The 16,857-nt window shown below is 42.5% G+C and overlaps 1 protein-coding gene across 1 annotated transcript in view; it reads left to right on the forward strand.

Moving 5' to 3' along the window:
• The first annotated feature begins 241 nt into the window (after positions 1-241).
• DOK6 (docking protein 6) overlaps positions 242-16,857 on the forward strand; it is a 173,899-nt gene continuing 157,283 nt past the window's right edge. The window contains exon 1 of the mRNA XM_028737445.2: positions 242-982. Coding sequence (XP_028593278.1) covers positions 917-982 — 66 coding nt within the window. The 5' untranslated portion in view covers positions 242-916. The remainder of the gene's footprint in view (positions 983-16,857) is intronic.

Consider the following 16,857-nt stretch of genomic DNA (forward strand, 5'->3'; position numbering starts at 1 on the left):
GTTGTGCCCCTCAGCTGCACTTTTCTAACAACAGCAACACCTGCGTGTGACTCTCGCAGCACTGAACGCACAGGTGGAAAGAAATGGATTGGCTTTGCCTCTTTTCATGCAGAAATCTCTCTCGCGCGCGCACCCCTCAGAAGCCAGGTGGGGTGAGGGGTCCTTCGTGCTTCTCAACTGACTGGAGAAATGCGCCGCCCTCGGGGGGGGGGGGGGGGGACAAGTTTCCTCAGGAGGAGCCCAGCCTTGGCGTCGAAAAAAGAGGAGGCTGGCTAGCGAGCTGGCGTGGCGGGGAAGAAAGCGAGCGTGGGAATGGGAGCGGCGGACATTTCCCCTGCTCGCCCGCCTCGTCTGGCGTTGTTGGGGAGCTGAGGTGCGAGGCGGGAGCAAGAGGGAGGGAGCGCGCGGGAACCCCTCCCCCTCCCGCGCTGTAGGGGGGATGGCGCGGCGGCGCGAGCAGCTCCACAGCCTCCGGGTGCCGGCAGAGAAGCAATAGCCGGGGAGGGGGAGAGGAGAGCTGGCGGAAGAGCCAGGGAAGCAGCAGCGGCGGCGGCAGCAGCAGCAGCAGTCCTCTTCCCCTGGCTGCTCCAGGCAACGGCGCGGCAAGAGCCTCTCCCCGTCTGCTGGCGCTTGGCTAGAAAGAGCCGCCCGCTCCTCCGCTCCTGGCCGTTCTCGGGCTGCGCGTGGCGCCCCGCAGGAGGGAGGGGGCGGGCTGCGCTGGGCCACGGCGTGCCCGGCACGCGCAAAAGGAGCCGCTCTGCCGCCAGTGCCGCCTGGATGTCAGAGGCTCCTCGCCAGCCGGCGGCCAAAGGCGCTCCGCACCAGCAGCTGGAGAGCAGAGGAGGAGAAGGCGGCAGCGAGAGAGGAGACGACCCCGCGCACGGAGCTGGGACGCCGCAGCCGGCTCGCCCCGGCCATGGCCTCCAACTTTAACGACATAGTCAAGCAAGGCTATGTGAAAATCCGCAGCAGGAAGCTCGGGGTGAGTGGCGCCTGGCGCGCGCGCGCGCTTGCTTTGTTCCCCCCTTTCGCCCTCGCTCTTGTCTGTCAGCGCCTGGGCGGCGGAGTTGGAGGTGGGGGTCGCCTGGTCAAGGCGGCGCTGCGAGCCAGCAGCCCGCTGTCGTTCCTGCGGCGGTGCTTTGGCAGGCGGCGTGGGGGGTCGGGCGGGCGGGTGGGTGGGTGGGTGTGCGGGGATGGCTCGGCGGCTCCTCGGCTGCTGGCAGCAGCAGCAGGCGCGCTTGGATGGAGCTGCTGCTGCTGCTCTCGACTATTGTTTGCCTCCCGTGCGTGTTTGCCCGCTTGCCTGCCTGCCTGCCGAGGTGGAGGCGATCATCGCGCTCCTGGGCGGTGCGGCCCGATCCCTGCCCGCGTTTACTCGGGAGTAGATCCAGCAGATTTCAGAGGCGCAGGGCTCCCAGTTGAGGGCGTTTATAGGGTTGCAACCTGTTTAGTGGGAAGAAGCCCATCGGGAATAGCTGTCGCTGCCCACAATCGATCTCGTCTGTGTTAGAAAGAATACCTGCGCGCATAAGCGGAGAGACAATGGAAACCCATCACCTGTTAAACTCGTTTCCGCCACCTTTATAGGTGGCAAGCCTTACGACTAAGGAGTAAGTCGCACTGAGCACAACGAGACTTGGATCTGAGTCAACATGTGGAGGATTGTGCTGTTAATCACACCCCACTCCCCCACCCCTGCTGTGGCGTGGCTGCCTTTCCCGCAAACGGGGAAGAAGGGCATCGTTCCCTTTAAGCACTTTCTCCAAGCCCTGGCTCACCTTCTTTCAGATTCAGCTGAAATCTATAACAGGTTGAAATTGTGGCTGTGTCGAAGCTCCCGGCACTGTGTTAACTTTGTGCCTGTTGTATAGTGTGTGTTGGATGCATTGCGTTGAAAGGTGTGTTCGAAGGCACTCTGTCAGAAGAAAAGCTTTGAAAGGTCTACAGGTTTCAAAATAGCTCCTAGCGGCCTAGAAGTAGGAGGAAAGGTAGACAAGTTAAGCAAAAGTAGCTGCTGAGTAGAGTGGCACACAGGTGATGATGGTAGGTAGAAAACATCTTTTGAGTTGTATGCTTGATTTAGTATTGTTGGTGGAGAGGATACAGACTTAGCTAGACTAGGCAAAAGGATAATGGTACATTGAGCAGATGGACAGGAGAGTCGGCACAGTGATGGATGCTGCTGTCCCCTGTGATTAGACAACTGGCCCATCTCAGAGTTTTTGGAGGCAAGGTTGGCTTCAGACAAAAGGTTGGAATCACCTGGAAAGGTGTATGAGAAAGTTGAGATAATTATTGGTAGAAGTACTTGCCTAACTTTCAACATTCACACAAGCTTCACAAATGTTACTTCTTGCTAGGAAATGGCAGATACTATGACAGTTCCAAAAAGTAGTAATGATAACTGTCTGGTTTTGCTCTAAAGTAAGAACCTCTTTAGAAATTTGTTAGGAAGAAAAAAGGAGTATTGACCAGCTTGAAGGCAAATGTGGAAACCATGCAATAAACCTCTGATTTAAAGTTTAATTAGACTTATAGTTTGAGAGCAATACACTGAGATTTGATACGATACCATGGAGAGAACCAGTCCTGAGCCATGCGATTAGGATATTAGCCTGTGTCAAAAGGAAAACAACAGTACAATTAAAACCAAGGAAATATTGTGATACCTGGAAAGCTGCTTGATTTGGAAGTCATGTAAACATCTGTCTGACATCTGAGTGGTCACTAAGGCTATCAGTGGAGAGCTGTACTATGAAACACTGCTAGTCATTATGGCTATATGCTGCCACCAGGATCAGTGGTACAGTGCTCTGTTTGTCAATCTTGGGGAACAATAGTGAGACAAGTCTCTTGCCCTCATGTCTTGCAAGCCTAGCAGATTGACCATTGTGGGAAATGGCTGCTGGAGTAGATGGGCCTTGGTCTGATTCAGTGAAGGTCTTCTTATGTACTAACACCCACATGAGATCTCCTTTTTATTTTATCTGTGTTCTTTGCTTCTTCTTCCCTCCTTTTATCTGATGGCGAAGAATGTAACACACTTTAATAAACAAATCTTGATAAACAATTGCCACCTCCTGCTCACTAAGCTTACTGGTTTTGATATATATATATATATTTAAAAATATATTTTTATTGACGGTTTTCTTGGTTTACAAAAGTATGTACAATCTTTCTCTCTTTTTTCTCTCTCCAAGTAACATTTTTTACAGATCAGTTTCATTTGTTGAGACATTTGGAAGAAAAAGGGGAAAGAGGTGGAGGGGGGGAGGTGAATGGGGGTGGGGTCAGGTGGCGATGTTTCTATTTTACTTAATATATGTGGGGTTTTGTGTCAGTGTCGCTTGTGCAGGTTCTCTGCTATTCACTTGTGTTCCTTTGGTGGTGTGAGAGGTTGGGGTTGGCCTAGGGTGTGGTTCTTTGTGATTGGCTGTGGTGGTCTTTGTTTTCATGTGTGAGTGGGGTGGGTGGGTGTTTTGGATCAGGTTAGCCATATTGATTTGTATGCTGTTGGTGGATTTTTGTCAGTCTTGCTGGGCTGTGTATGTGATAAAGGGGAGCCATACCGGGGTGAAGGCGGCATCTTCTGTTTGTCCCCGTATCAGTTTCAGTTTATTGGTTAATTTTTCTAGCAAGGCTGTTTCCCATACTATTTGGTACCATTGGTCCATGCTTACTCCTGACAGGTCTCTCCAGTGTCTGGTTATGGTATTTCTGGCTGCTGAGAGCAGGTGGGTTATGAGTTCTTTGTGGTGTAAATGGGCATTATTGTCTTGGAAGATGTTTAGTGGGGCCAATTCTGGGGTGATTTCTAATACTTGCTTAGTTATTTTACATATTTCTCATATGGCTGTTGTCCAGAATAGTTGGATTTTGGGGCACTCCCACCACATGCGGAGGTATGTGCCTGTGGAGATGCACCCTCTCCAGCATACTGGTTTTGATTTTGAAGGTGGTTTATGATAGTCAAAGGCGATTAATCTTGAAAGGAAAAGTTCACTTTTGCATCCAACTCTTTTTCTTAGTCTTTTGCTGAATGACTACCATTTGAGTTGGCTTGGCTGTTTTATGATGACATCCTTTTCTGTTAGCTTTGTACTGGAAGGAATGTGTTTTTGGGACACTATTGTAGATAGGCTCTCTCCAAGGGTGTCCTTCACTACAACACATACACAAAATCTGAATGAGACTTTTCCAATTAAAACCCTGTAAAACATGTAGAATTGTAGCTTTCAAATACAAATGGCATCACTAATCAGCCCAGTTATAATATATAAGGTTATAATGTATGTAGCAACTCATGGCTACATGGTATTCACAGATGTTCCTAATAAATAAGTTCCTTGCTACATTCCATACTCTTCCTACACTAAAGATTCCCATGCTACCGTTTCTTCTGTTCTTACACATCCAGTTTCCGCTACAGGTAAAGTCCATAGTGTTACTGTAAGCCTCTTAATTTATTTGTCTTCTGGAAACATAACTGCACAGACTTGCGTGTAGCAAATTCAGCTTCTGTTTGCCAAATGAGGAACATGTGAATAGGAAATGCAGTCACTATTTCTTCTGAGGTACAGGTACTCCTATACAGAAAGGGAAATGCAAGTCACAACTGCTGCTTAATACGTTTAGGGTACCACTATGTGTTGTCTGCTGTACTGTCATGGAAGTGAAATGGTCCACATTTGTAGGTGGGTTTTGTTCAGTACCATGTGAGGTACAATCATGTTGTTGAGAGTTATTTGATGGTAGGAATTTTATACCCCTTATACAAAGGGCTTGCACTGGTCCCAAACTGAACCCGTCCCAGGTGAGAGGTGGAAGGGAAGTATTTTGTGGTGCATTGGCCTATTAGTGCTGCACAGTCTGTTCTTATATGTTTGGCAGTGATCTGTTGCAGGAAGGATATACATGTTTTGTGAGTGTATGTGGGTTGAAATATTCTTTCGGTTTGGTGTTTGTGTCATTCTGCATAGTAATTTTGTCTGATCTTAGTTGTATAGATATGGTTATGATTATGAATGTGGTTATTGTGTATTTATGTATTTGCATTTTACTCAATTTAAATTGTGATTGTGGTACGTTTATGTACTTCAATTTTTATGTACTTCAATTTGATTTTCCTTCTGGTAAACGGCTTTGAGATTTGAGGACAGTATGCAATAGATAAATGGACTTAATACTTAAATAAATAATATAATGTTGATAATGTATAGTAGTGTTTCATCTGCCACTGTGGATGTGTCCTAGAGCATTGGGACAGCATCTGTCAGCACTGCTGATCATGTGGGTCAAATGACCATTGGATGTGCCATCAATGTTGAACATCCAACCAGCCTTTGCTATATTAAATACGCACCAAGAAGAGTTTTACAGTATTAAGAATATACTGTTTGGAAACAGTTGCCCTAGGAGCAAAGAACCTTACTGGGGTGAAAGTAACATTTAATGATATATTCATTAGTTAATCTGGTTATTTTTGTGTTATCAGCTGTGATCAAGAATGTTTTTCTTTCTCCACCTATGACTGTGGACCTTTTTGTCAATTCCTCTGGCTATCAGGAACTCTCAATCAGGGGTAATATGTTGTGGGAATCAGATGATATCAGAAAACTTAAGTTGATGTGTGGTTGTGGGTGATACTCATTCTTCTCTGCATCAATATTAAGCATTACGTTCAGTTGTTGACTTTTAGCAACTGGCTTTCTGGTATCTTCCAAATGTCCATTATTACAACACAGACCAGCATTATTCAGGCTTTCAGACTTCAAGGTTCTTCCATCCCTACTCCAGGGCAGGAATTGGCACAGTGGAAATGCATATGTTGAAAATGTTAGTTCCTTTTTAATAATTCTATATTTTGGGGGTACTGATTTAGGATCAATCAGAAGATTTAATTTACAACCTGGTTCCAGTGTGCCCAGCAAAGAAGCAATTTATTTTATATAACCACTTTTAATATTTCCCTGCTCTACATGAGGAGAACATATAACAGACAGCAAACTGCATGCTTAAGCTGAAACTGTTATCTCGAGGGACTGTCTTATATATTTATATGAATGTGTTCCCCTTCCGAAAGAGATAAGAGAGAGGCCATGTGAAATTTAAAATTCTACAAGTGGCTAGAAGCTTATCACAGTGCTAATATATATTATCTTTGCCCTGGAAGCTGTGCTTTTCTTTGCAGAAAGGGTGTTCAAGGCTAAGGGAAGAATAATCATAAATTGACCTTTGGAACATTTCGCTATCTTGACAGGGCTGTTAATTCTGAGAGAACACAGTGGGGTTGTTGGAATCCCAATTACAGACTATTGCGGTACAGCTGACATGAATGTGTGTGTTTTTAAGCAGCTTAAATCAAGGTAGAAAGGTTCCCTCATGCTCTTTGGCTGGATAGACACCCCCCCCCCCAAAAAAAAATAATGTTTTAAACTGAATGGCAGTGTCAAACAATGTCTTGGGAAGTAATCACTAAATCTCAGCAGGCCTTAGAAGGTTAGTATTATTGCTGCTTGATGCCAGGGCAGGATGACATTAGTTCAGTAGAACAATGGAACACAGAAAACCTTATTGGGAAGCAAGAATTTTTCATACTTCATAAAATAAGGGAAATAAATCTGATAATGCTTTATATTGAAACTAGATATGACATTGGCACAGAGGAAATATTTGGGGTATGCTCAATATTTCTTTACTCATCATGATACTACCTTTTTCGTGTGATGGAAAATAGTGATGTATTAGGACTTGTAAAGCTTTTGAAAGAGTACAGAGATTTCTGTTTCAACTTGGAATTCTGAGATCCCATTCTCTATATGTAGTTTTGTGTGTGTGTGTGCGCGCGCGCGCGTGCGTGCATGCAGACACAAACAAACACACAAACTGTGAAGGAGGCCATAACCAAAAGCTCAAAGGCCAAACCCCAAAGTCCTTTGTTAACAGGTGGTAATGATGCCAATCAGTGGGCCAGTCAGAGAAATCTGTATCTTTGGTGCTTAAGCCCATACAATCAACAATAAAAGTAATGGTTCTGTATAAAGTATATTTTGTACACAATGCTTGAACTTCCTTGGAATGTATTTTATACCATTTGTGTTAATGGGTGTAGAAGAGAAATTGGTAAAGAGGCATTGTAATGTGAATGAACATTTTTGCCAGTGGCGGTTACGATCTAATTGAATGAAGGGTTAATTTGTAATGTCTAAAAGCAACAACATGTTTGAACTGGAACAAGTTAAAGCTATGCAATGACTCTCAGGGTCCATCAAGGCATAATTCTTATTTATTTGTTTATTTTTGGGGGCAGTCTGGATACCTTTCACCTAGATAACACTTCTATTGAGGAGATATTATGTCTTCCCCAGTACAGTTTCCAAACAGCTGCCATAACATTGTTATTATTATTATTTATTGTGTTTATATATCGCTCTATACCCGGAGGTCTCCGGGAAGTTCACAGAACAAAATCAAAATATAAAACTACAAAATATATAATCAAAACAAAAACAACAACCAAATACCCCCCCCCCCCAAAAAAAACCCCACATATTAAAAGGGCATAGAACACTGGAAAAATTATATTCCTCTCTCCACCATCCAGTGTGATTATTATGTGAATGTAACTGTTTTTCTTTTAAAGGAAGCAGCACTGGGCAATTCTGAAGATCTAATAGATGGCCAGTAATAACCGGCAATCAGTGCTGTGAAAAATGATGAGAGGAAGGGAAAGCTTAAATATGGTTCTCACTCTTCACCTGATATATGCGTTTGCAGGATTTGTCCTGCCATAGAGCACTATGATGGAAGGGTGAATGAAGGCAGGAACTGGTGTCAAGTTCAGCAATACTTTTTTTGGTGTCAGTCCTAACAGAGTAGAACAATTGGACACTTCAGACTCCAAAATGTCTTGGACCAGCACAGTGTGAGCGTGAATGTGTTAGAAAATGGAACTGTTGGGAATAACGAGCTGATTCAGTCTCCCCAGGTGCTGGGAAGGCCATTAATTCAGGAGGGCCGAAGACATCCCTCTGAAACCTGAGTCTTAGGACCCAAGATCAGCACTGTGTGCAACTGTAGACAGAGAAGTATGTTTGGCAGTAAATGTTTCAGAATGCATTGGGAAGTCATGTCATTATACACCATATGGAAACTTGGTGTTTATTTGCCTTGATAATTTAAGAGGGACGTTTGGCGGTAGAGCACATACTTTGATGGGTAAGTTGTGTGCCAGGTTCAATCACTAGCATTCATGGCTACTGGGAAAGGTTCCTCTCTTGAACCTTGGAGAGCCAGTGCTGTCAGTAGAGACAACACTGAATTAAATGGACTTTGTATAAGGCAATTTCCTATATTTCCATAACACATTTCAAATGCTGAAGAATACAGAACTTCATTCAGATTATTTCAGGAATGGCTCATCTATAAAAACAATCCTCCAATCTACACAGTTATACCTCTAATACCATGCATTTGTTCAGAAAAATGAGAATTTTGTAAAAAGCAAAAACAAAGGCTAAGGTTTGTAGTCATAACATGATGCACCAGTAATGCTTATGAATTACACAAACTGCCATGATTTCAATGTTCTTTGAGAAGGTGGATTCCATCTTTCAAAAAAGTAAAAAGTTCATGTTTTAAAAATCAACATTTTTTTGTGTGAAGCAGATATGAGGAAAGTAGTCCCACAAAGGCTCATGCAAGTTTTAATATAAATCTCATAGAAAACATAGCTGCTTTTGCTCTCTTTCAGGCAGGTGGCCAATCCATTATAGAAATTCTTTCAGTGTTTTTGTTATATTCCATCTTTCTTTATGGTTGAGTAAACCTTGGCTGGGAATCAAATTAAAGGTTTTCTGATCTAATGCAACCCATGGACTGACTGTTAAATGATCACTTGGGTGAAAGTGTTCTAGTACTGAAGGAATAATATTGTTAACTTTCTGAAAAGCAAGTTAGGGGGGAACCACTGAATGCTAATAGAAGTCTTAATATACTTACTTCCTCTTTTTGTTCTAATTTATATATCTCACTTCTGGAGAAAATGGGATAAACCTATCTTTTGGATATAAGACAAGATGGGTGGTATTCCTTGGTTTACAGCTTGTTGAATTCTTTACTCCGTGTTTGGATGCAAGTGTTTCTTCCTGTGGTGGAAGAGGTAACTTTTGCCATTTCCCCCTGCAGCCCATTGCACCCTCTGAAAATTTAGTCTGCAGAAAGGTTGCAGAGAAAAACAGCAAAAAATGCTTCTTCCTGCCTTCAGCCGGTGGGATCCTCTGCTTCAGGGGTGCCATGGATCTGTGGTGTGTCTGAAAAAAACACAGTTAAAACTCATCCATCATATAGCGCAGTGCATTGGAATTGCTACAACGGTCAGAAAAAATATTAAGTGTTCTATCAAGGCCTTCAGCAATTTTCAAGTGTTTCCTGGGGTAACAGTTGAGGACCTCTGTTCTCCGGGATTAAAAGCCTTCAACTGAAAGGAGATGTTCCCATGCAAACCCAACTCTGCATTTAAGACAGAAAGTATTACATTAATTTCAAGGTACCACTTCAAATGTTCATTTCTCCTACCATCAGTTCTACTAACATGCAGGACTAAAGCAGGAATGACAGAGGATTTTTAATACTACACTCCATGAAAATAGGCTTATCCTGCAACAGGGAGAAGGAAAGTTAAAGAACAACTTGATACTATTTGTCAACAATTCAGAGCAGTTATACGATGAACAATTGTTATAAATACAAACTGAAATGGATGCAAACTGAAGGGAGCCTGGTGGGAGCCTGGTTCACATTGGGTACAGTGGTACCTCTGTTTGCAGATGGGATCCATTCCAGTGGTCCGGTTGGATCCTGAGGTTTCTGCAACCTGAGGACTGCTTCTGCACATACACAGAAGCAGCGAAACCCGGTAAAATACTTCTGGGTTTGCCACATGCACATCCTGAAGTTTACATAACCAGAGGATTACATAAACGGAGGTACAACTGTATTGCAAACCAGCTCACATGTCTATCTGCCTTAGGGACATACAAGAGTATATTCTGAAATATTAGCCTTTGTTGGTAGACGCCCTGTTCCAAAGAGTTACGTGCACTCAGATGCTTTATGCATGTGTGAAAGTCCATGCTAGTTATGATAGCAATGGCTGCTTGCATAGGTTTGTTTTCTTTAGGTAGATTTTTTTCATGGAAATGAATGGGGAAGATTATCTGGACAAGGAAGTCCCTTTTATGCACTTAGCATCAAGTGTTTTGTTTTAATGTTTTTGGGAGCCAGCATATGAAGGGAAAGCCAGAAAGGCGGTCTATAAATATTGAAAGAAATATCTGAAGCAGATTACTGGATCAAGTTGCGTTCATAGCATACCCTCCAACATTTCTCCAATGGAAATAGGGACGTCCCATTCTATAATGATAATTTTATTATTTATACCCCACACATCTTATTGGGTTGCTCCAGGCACTCTGGGCTGCTTCCCACATATATAAAAACATAATAAAACATTAAACATTAAAACAACTTCCCTATACAGGATTGCCTTCAGATGGCTCTGGATAACTCCATACTTGCCAACATTTCTCCAATGAAAATAGGGACATCCTAAGGAAAAGTGGGACATTCTGGGATCAAATCAGAAACCAGGACAGCTTCTCTAAATCAGGGACATCCCTGAAAAATAGGGACACTTGGAGGGTTTGTCATGGGAATCTCAGAAGGATTTAAGAGTATATGTGTTTTACATTTGATTAATCCTACGGCGGATGGCGGGGATCTGTCCGTTTTGTCTTCTCTCTCTCATTTTTCCAATCTTAAGTTCATTTCTCCACATTTCTACATAAGTATACATTCTTTAAAAAGTCCTCAAGAAAACCCAGCAGGATTTTAGTGCAGATTTCTCCTAGCAATCGTATGTTTGTATGCAGTTTTGCTCGATATACTCAGTTTTGCATAGCAATTTCCCCATACATACAAAAATGCAGTTTCATATCTTCATCAATATATGCATTTGTAAGGACACTGTACCCCAATAAATGTATTTTTATACACATTACTTGGCTGGAGAACGGCACTTGAAAATTAGGGAAAGTGTGGATTTTGAAGAATGCCTGTATTTCAGTAAGTGTGAACTAGGGTGGTGCACCTTTAAATGCGAACTGAATCTAATTTCTCCCCCATCCCCTATTGTACATAAATTTACTGAATTTTAAGCTTTGCTTTCAGATTTAAAATTCATGTATCACATTTTTATCAGCTAAAAAATCCTTTGCTGGGATTGGATTCCTTGGATTGTTGTACACGAAGCTCTAAAGATTCAGGGCATTATTGAAGCTATCTTTCCCTAAAGGTAGAGGTACCCCTGCCCGTACGGGCCAGTCTTGACAGACTCTAGGGTTGTGCGCCCATCTCACTCAAGAGGCCGGGGGCCAGCGCTGTCCGGAGACACTTCTGGGTCACATGGCCAGCGTGACATCGCTGCTCTGGCGAGCCAGAGCCGCACATGGAACGCCGTTTACCTTCCCGCTAGTAAGCGGTCCCTATTTATCTACTTGCACCCGGGGGTGCTTTCGAACTGCTAGGTTGGCAGGCGCTGGGACCGAACAACGGGAGCGCACCCTGCCGCGGGGATTCGAACCGCCGACCTTTCGATCGGCAAGCCCTAGGCGCTGAGGCTTTTACCCACAGCGCCACCCGCGTCCCTTCTAATCGTTCCCTAGAAGAACACAAAAAAATCAAGCTGTTAGTTAAAAGTAGTCAGAAATATTTGATTATTTACTTCTGTATGCCAGCTGCCTCACAACTTTTCTTTTTATTGGCATGCTGAGTGAAAGTGTTATCCCTAGAGGCAAATGTCACTGAGTTTTGAGTAAGTCCTCCTTCTGCTTTCATTTACGGAGAATTATTAAAGCGAACACAACAATCCTGTAGGCCTAGTAAATTAGATTTTACCAAGGGCCACCCTGCTCCTTTGTATCTCTTGCTACTGACATCTCTCATCTTTTCATCATGATGACAGCAGTGCCCCCCTTCTTCAGTTTTTGCTGCTGCTGCTTTAGTGTAGCAGCTACACCTAGTGAGGTGCTTCACCTGTGTCTTATCCCTCTCTGCCTCACTATAGGCTAGACCTAGAGAGTCTTCCCTCAGAGAGAGGCATTCTGGGTGGGATGGTCATGAAAGTGCCTTTGGCATTGCGGCAGTGACAAATGATGCTTAACGTTAGGGGGGAAGTTTTAAAGTTACAATTTGATGGCTGGTTGTGGAATAGCAGGCACCATGTGAAGGAGTCTCATTTTGCCAACGAAAAGGTTGTCCCTAGTTTTACCATAGACTAATACACCATATGCAGTGTAATTACATTCCAAGGCATTTGTCAGTAAATCATAGCCTATTCTTTTGAAATCTGAGTGCTGTTATTTTTCTTGCTGATTTTTTTTTTTTTTTTAATGCTGACTGAGGCTTATTTACATGTGCTCCCAGCAGTATCGGAGCAGACTCTCTATGGTTATAATCATATGTTTAAAGCAGCTTGTTGGTGAATAAATTGATTTTCCTCCTGGCGGAGTTCCGATTATGTGAGGAGGAGAAGCCTGATTGACCCTGTCCATGTGGTCATGGTATTTACATCCATGCCCCTGGAGCATATGTGGAAGTGACTTCCAGGCTGCTGTCTGTTAGTGTAAAGAGTTCTTGATTGACGGGAGTGAAAATCAGATGCAGCACAATCTCTGGTCTTTAACTTATGTCATGCTGGATGTTTCAGCAACTATTATGAAAGGAGCAATATCTGGAGGATAATCCATCTATGGTTTTGTGTGCTTGGATTACGTGATTAACTGGGGAGTTTCTTTAACCACAGCTTTATATACTTGATCTGGGTGTGTGTGTTTTATTTATTTATTATTTAAATATGCACACAATACTGGAGTAAAAATGGCAAACACTTGAGTAAAAGCTGGTTGTCAAAGAATTTCAGGTCTTTTTGAATAATGCAGTTTTTAGAGATGTCTGAAAGCAGGCGGGGATGACTCCTACCAACTCCTCCATTGGCAAGGAGTGCCACAAGACAGGGCCTACCGTACCACAGACCCAGTTCCTAGTAAAGGATCTCTGGGGATTTTGAGATCTTGCAGGGTGGTTTTCTGTTGCTGTAAATCTGTGCAGAAAAACACAGTCTCATGAATGTTCAAAAAGCAAAGCTGACTTGCAATTATGATTAGAGGCTGCTTGCAGCAATTTGAGTTTCTTTGGTGCTTGGATTCCTGGATGGGTTTTTAGAGTATACATACCTCTAGGGTTATCTAAATGTTCAGTCAGAGTAGCAATCATGGGGCAAGCACCTAATAATGTGCAATCTATGGACTGACATCATGCCTTGCTGTTCAAACCTGTGGCTAAACATGCAGGTGCCTGCTCAGATGGTAAAAGGTATGTTTGGGCAGAGATTGAAATAGATACTGACATAGGTGTCTCTGAGTGGAGTTTACAGCCCCGCAAAATTGTCTGCTTTTTGTTATTGTTGCTTGTATTGCTATGTAGCTGAATGTGGTGTGGCCCATTACCATGAAACCTAGAGGACTGATATTCTGTGTGCTTAGACTTTTAGCAACATTGTTTTAAGTACAGTGAGCCATAGAATGCAAATCATTTGGCTTCTGGGTCTTGCAACTTTCTTTCCTTAATTTATTTTGCATAGAGGTTTTAGGGAGTTTCCCTATTGCATTTGATGTGCAATTGTGTAGCACTTTATGCTTAAAAAAAACCCAAAACCCTGAAAACAAAAGTTACCACAGACACCCCCCTCAATCCATACTCAAAATATTTGTGTTGCTCACAATGTGGCTGTTTCGCCACATGCAGAATGTGGATGAAACTCATTCTGACAGACCCCACAAGACAGCCAGTTGATGTAACTGGTTGGATATGTTTGTGTTAAGCAGAAGCAGTTTCATGGATTGAATTAAGGATAAAGGTAAAATTCCACATGAAGGTAATTTCATTTCTTGCAACAATAAAACAAAAAGCCTTAAAGTATCTTTTAAAAAATCCACAAGTTTATTATAGCCTATTATAATCTTTCATAGACTACATCACACTTCATCGGATACAGGAATTGCTATCCTGAGTACATAGTGACGTCCACCACCAAGAGAAAACCAAGGATCAAGCCACATAGTGATTTGTAGATATGGGGCTTTGGAACAAATGGGAAAGTAAGGCAAGGCCAGGATCTTGGATTAGGACCAAGTTGCTTTTTTCAGATTGCATTCACTGATCCTAGAGCTGAGGCAGAAAATGCAAGCTCTCTCAGTAATTATCTTGGAGCAACTAGCAGAGCTTTGTCTATGAGTTAGGCAGTCAAAATGTAAGCCCCTCCTCCTGTTCCGTAAAAGGGTTACTACCTTTATCTGCATCCACTGGCTTTTTCTACTGAGTGGCGTTTGAAGATGTGGGGAGCGCTCTGAGAAAAGCATATTAGGAGGCACCCAAGGAGTCTGTGGTCAAGTCACTAAAGCCTGAGAATTGCCCCTTTTTTGGCTTTGCATGGGGCTCCAGCGATTATTGACTACCATGTGTGTGTTTGCACACAAACACTGTCATTTTATAAAAAGCAAACAGTGATGCAATCTGAGCATTTGCTGGCAAAAGAAGGGCATGGGGAAAGCTGCTCGTGTGCAAGTTGGAAGTAGCTGAAGATTTATATGGTGCCAAGCAGTCAGAATATCTTTTAACATTGTCTGAACAATGGCGCATCAACTGACTGCTGAGCACCCATTGCAGGAGCCATGCCTAGGGCAAATGTTCTGTCTGTCTTGGTGGATGAGTGAGTCCTGATCTCTTTATTGCTACAGATGTGTAGTCAAATGAGTTGCAGTGTCTATGCATAAAAGCTTGTAGTGTCATGCCTTTGGAGCTGCCCGTCAGCCACATGAAACTTCTTGCATATCAAAAGTATTCCAGCGATGTCACATTATGACAATCTTACTGTTCCAACATCTGTTCTTTTGTTATCTGTAAGCAAGAAAATAATTTAACCAGTGTTAAATAGATGTCCCTTTCAATATGTCAACATTAATTATGCTTGCATGTTTTATTCAAAATTGCAGCTTTTGTTAGCATAGTTTGCCTGCCTTCTAGGCATTATTCTAGAAATATAGCTAGAAATAAAGTTGTGTGTGTGTGTATCTCAAATAACATTAACTTATTGGTCTGTTTGTTATGGCAAAATGCAAGGAGATTTGTAAAGAATACTGTGGATATTTAGATTCTAGATTCAAAGGCTATACACTTTGTCAGTTGTATCATCGTAACTCCATTGTAAAGATACAACACTAGATGGCGCTGTAGAGCAAAAAACTTTATGTGATTTTACATAGGGGTTTCTTTTCTTTTCTTATAACGATCTACTTTATAGCATTTTCCCCGTGTGTAGATTCAGCCCAAGACAGGAAAAAGAGCCATTGTATCATCCCAATCTGATAAATTACTTGGCATTTTTAACTGCCATGTGGAAACTTGTTATTTGTGTGGTTTCTAGCAAGGCTAGATTCAGTCCTACCACATAGGGACAACTCTGTCTATATTTAGAATCTTAAATGTGACCATACTAGTTACAGCTGCCTTGAAAGACTTTTAGGGTTCTGTCCAACTAAGACTTAGATGCGCTGAAATCAATAGACTTAAGTTAGTCAAGTTGATTGATTTCAGTCAGTTTACTTGGTGTATGACTTAGTTGGATTTTTATTTAAAGGGGGTCATACTTGGCCAGTATGCTTGTGCAGCACTTGTGCTGATAGTGACTGCATCACCGGCACTTAGTTTTGCATGCTTTTCTCCCAATCCTATGCACCCTTGACAAAAGGATATAGATAAGCCAAGATGCAGCCTCCATGCCTGGAAGGCTATAACAGTTGAATTACAGGCCAGGTGCTATTCAACTGACATGAGCCATCAGGTTAATGTTTGAGTGAAGAAATAATTTCTGAAGCAGGTCATATTCCAATGCAGCTGTAGATGAAACAATGATTGAATTCGTTCTACATGGATTTTTGTGTGAAAAAGAAGTCAAGCTAATTCATCAGTCCACATTTAAAACTAAGGTGTGGGGAGAATCAGAACTCTCCCCAGGCCACACTCCTCACCAGCCCTGCTCCACTCCCTCCTTAAGTATTTCCCCAGGACTGTAATGTATCATTGAACTTTTGATCATGCTTCCCACTTGCCTGGGTGGAGGATAGTGTGGTTGTGTAGCAACTAGAATACCGCACATTTGTTGTTCTGACTATTTATGCATGTGCCCTCTGCCCAGACACAGAAATGCTGCCCTTGGGTTGAAAGGGGTTCCTTAACACTGCCCTGGACTGTGGTTAAATAGTACTGATCCCAGTAGAGAACTCTGTTGTTTGCGTTCTTTTATTATAAGACTTTCTATCTCCACCTCCCAACCACCTTTGTTAAGAAAGGTGAGAGAAAGTTGGGAAGCAAAGATGAATCAATATCGTATAATATTTTAATATATTCTGACCCTAATTAATGACTACCGGTATTTCTTCTGGCTGAAGGTAATTATTTGAACAGTTCTCCATGGTGTAATACAACTCTTTGGGACTTCATTGTCTAATCAAAAGAAAATCAATGGAAGCTTAAGTTAAATGAATGTAGTCAATTAATAGTGAGTCTTCACTATTGATTAAATGTTTTTTAACTTAAATTGTTTTAAAACAATAAAAGCACCTCTGATTTTCAGTAAGAAAAGTCTTCCTTTGACTTTGAACTTTTCAACTGCTACTCTGTTGGAAAGTTCTGTTGAAAGATTTTACACATGGAGATGCTCAATGGCTTATTTGCACTCTT

Source organism: Podarcis muralis, chromosome 8 (assembly GCF_964188315.1).
Source record: "Podarcis muralis chromosome 8, rPodMur119.hap1.1, whole genome shotgun sequence".
NCBI classification, from domain to species: domain Eukaryota; kingdom Metazoa; phylum Chordata; class Lepidosauria; order Squamata; family Lacertidae; genus Podarcis; species Podarcis muralis.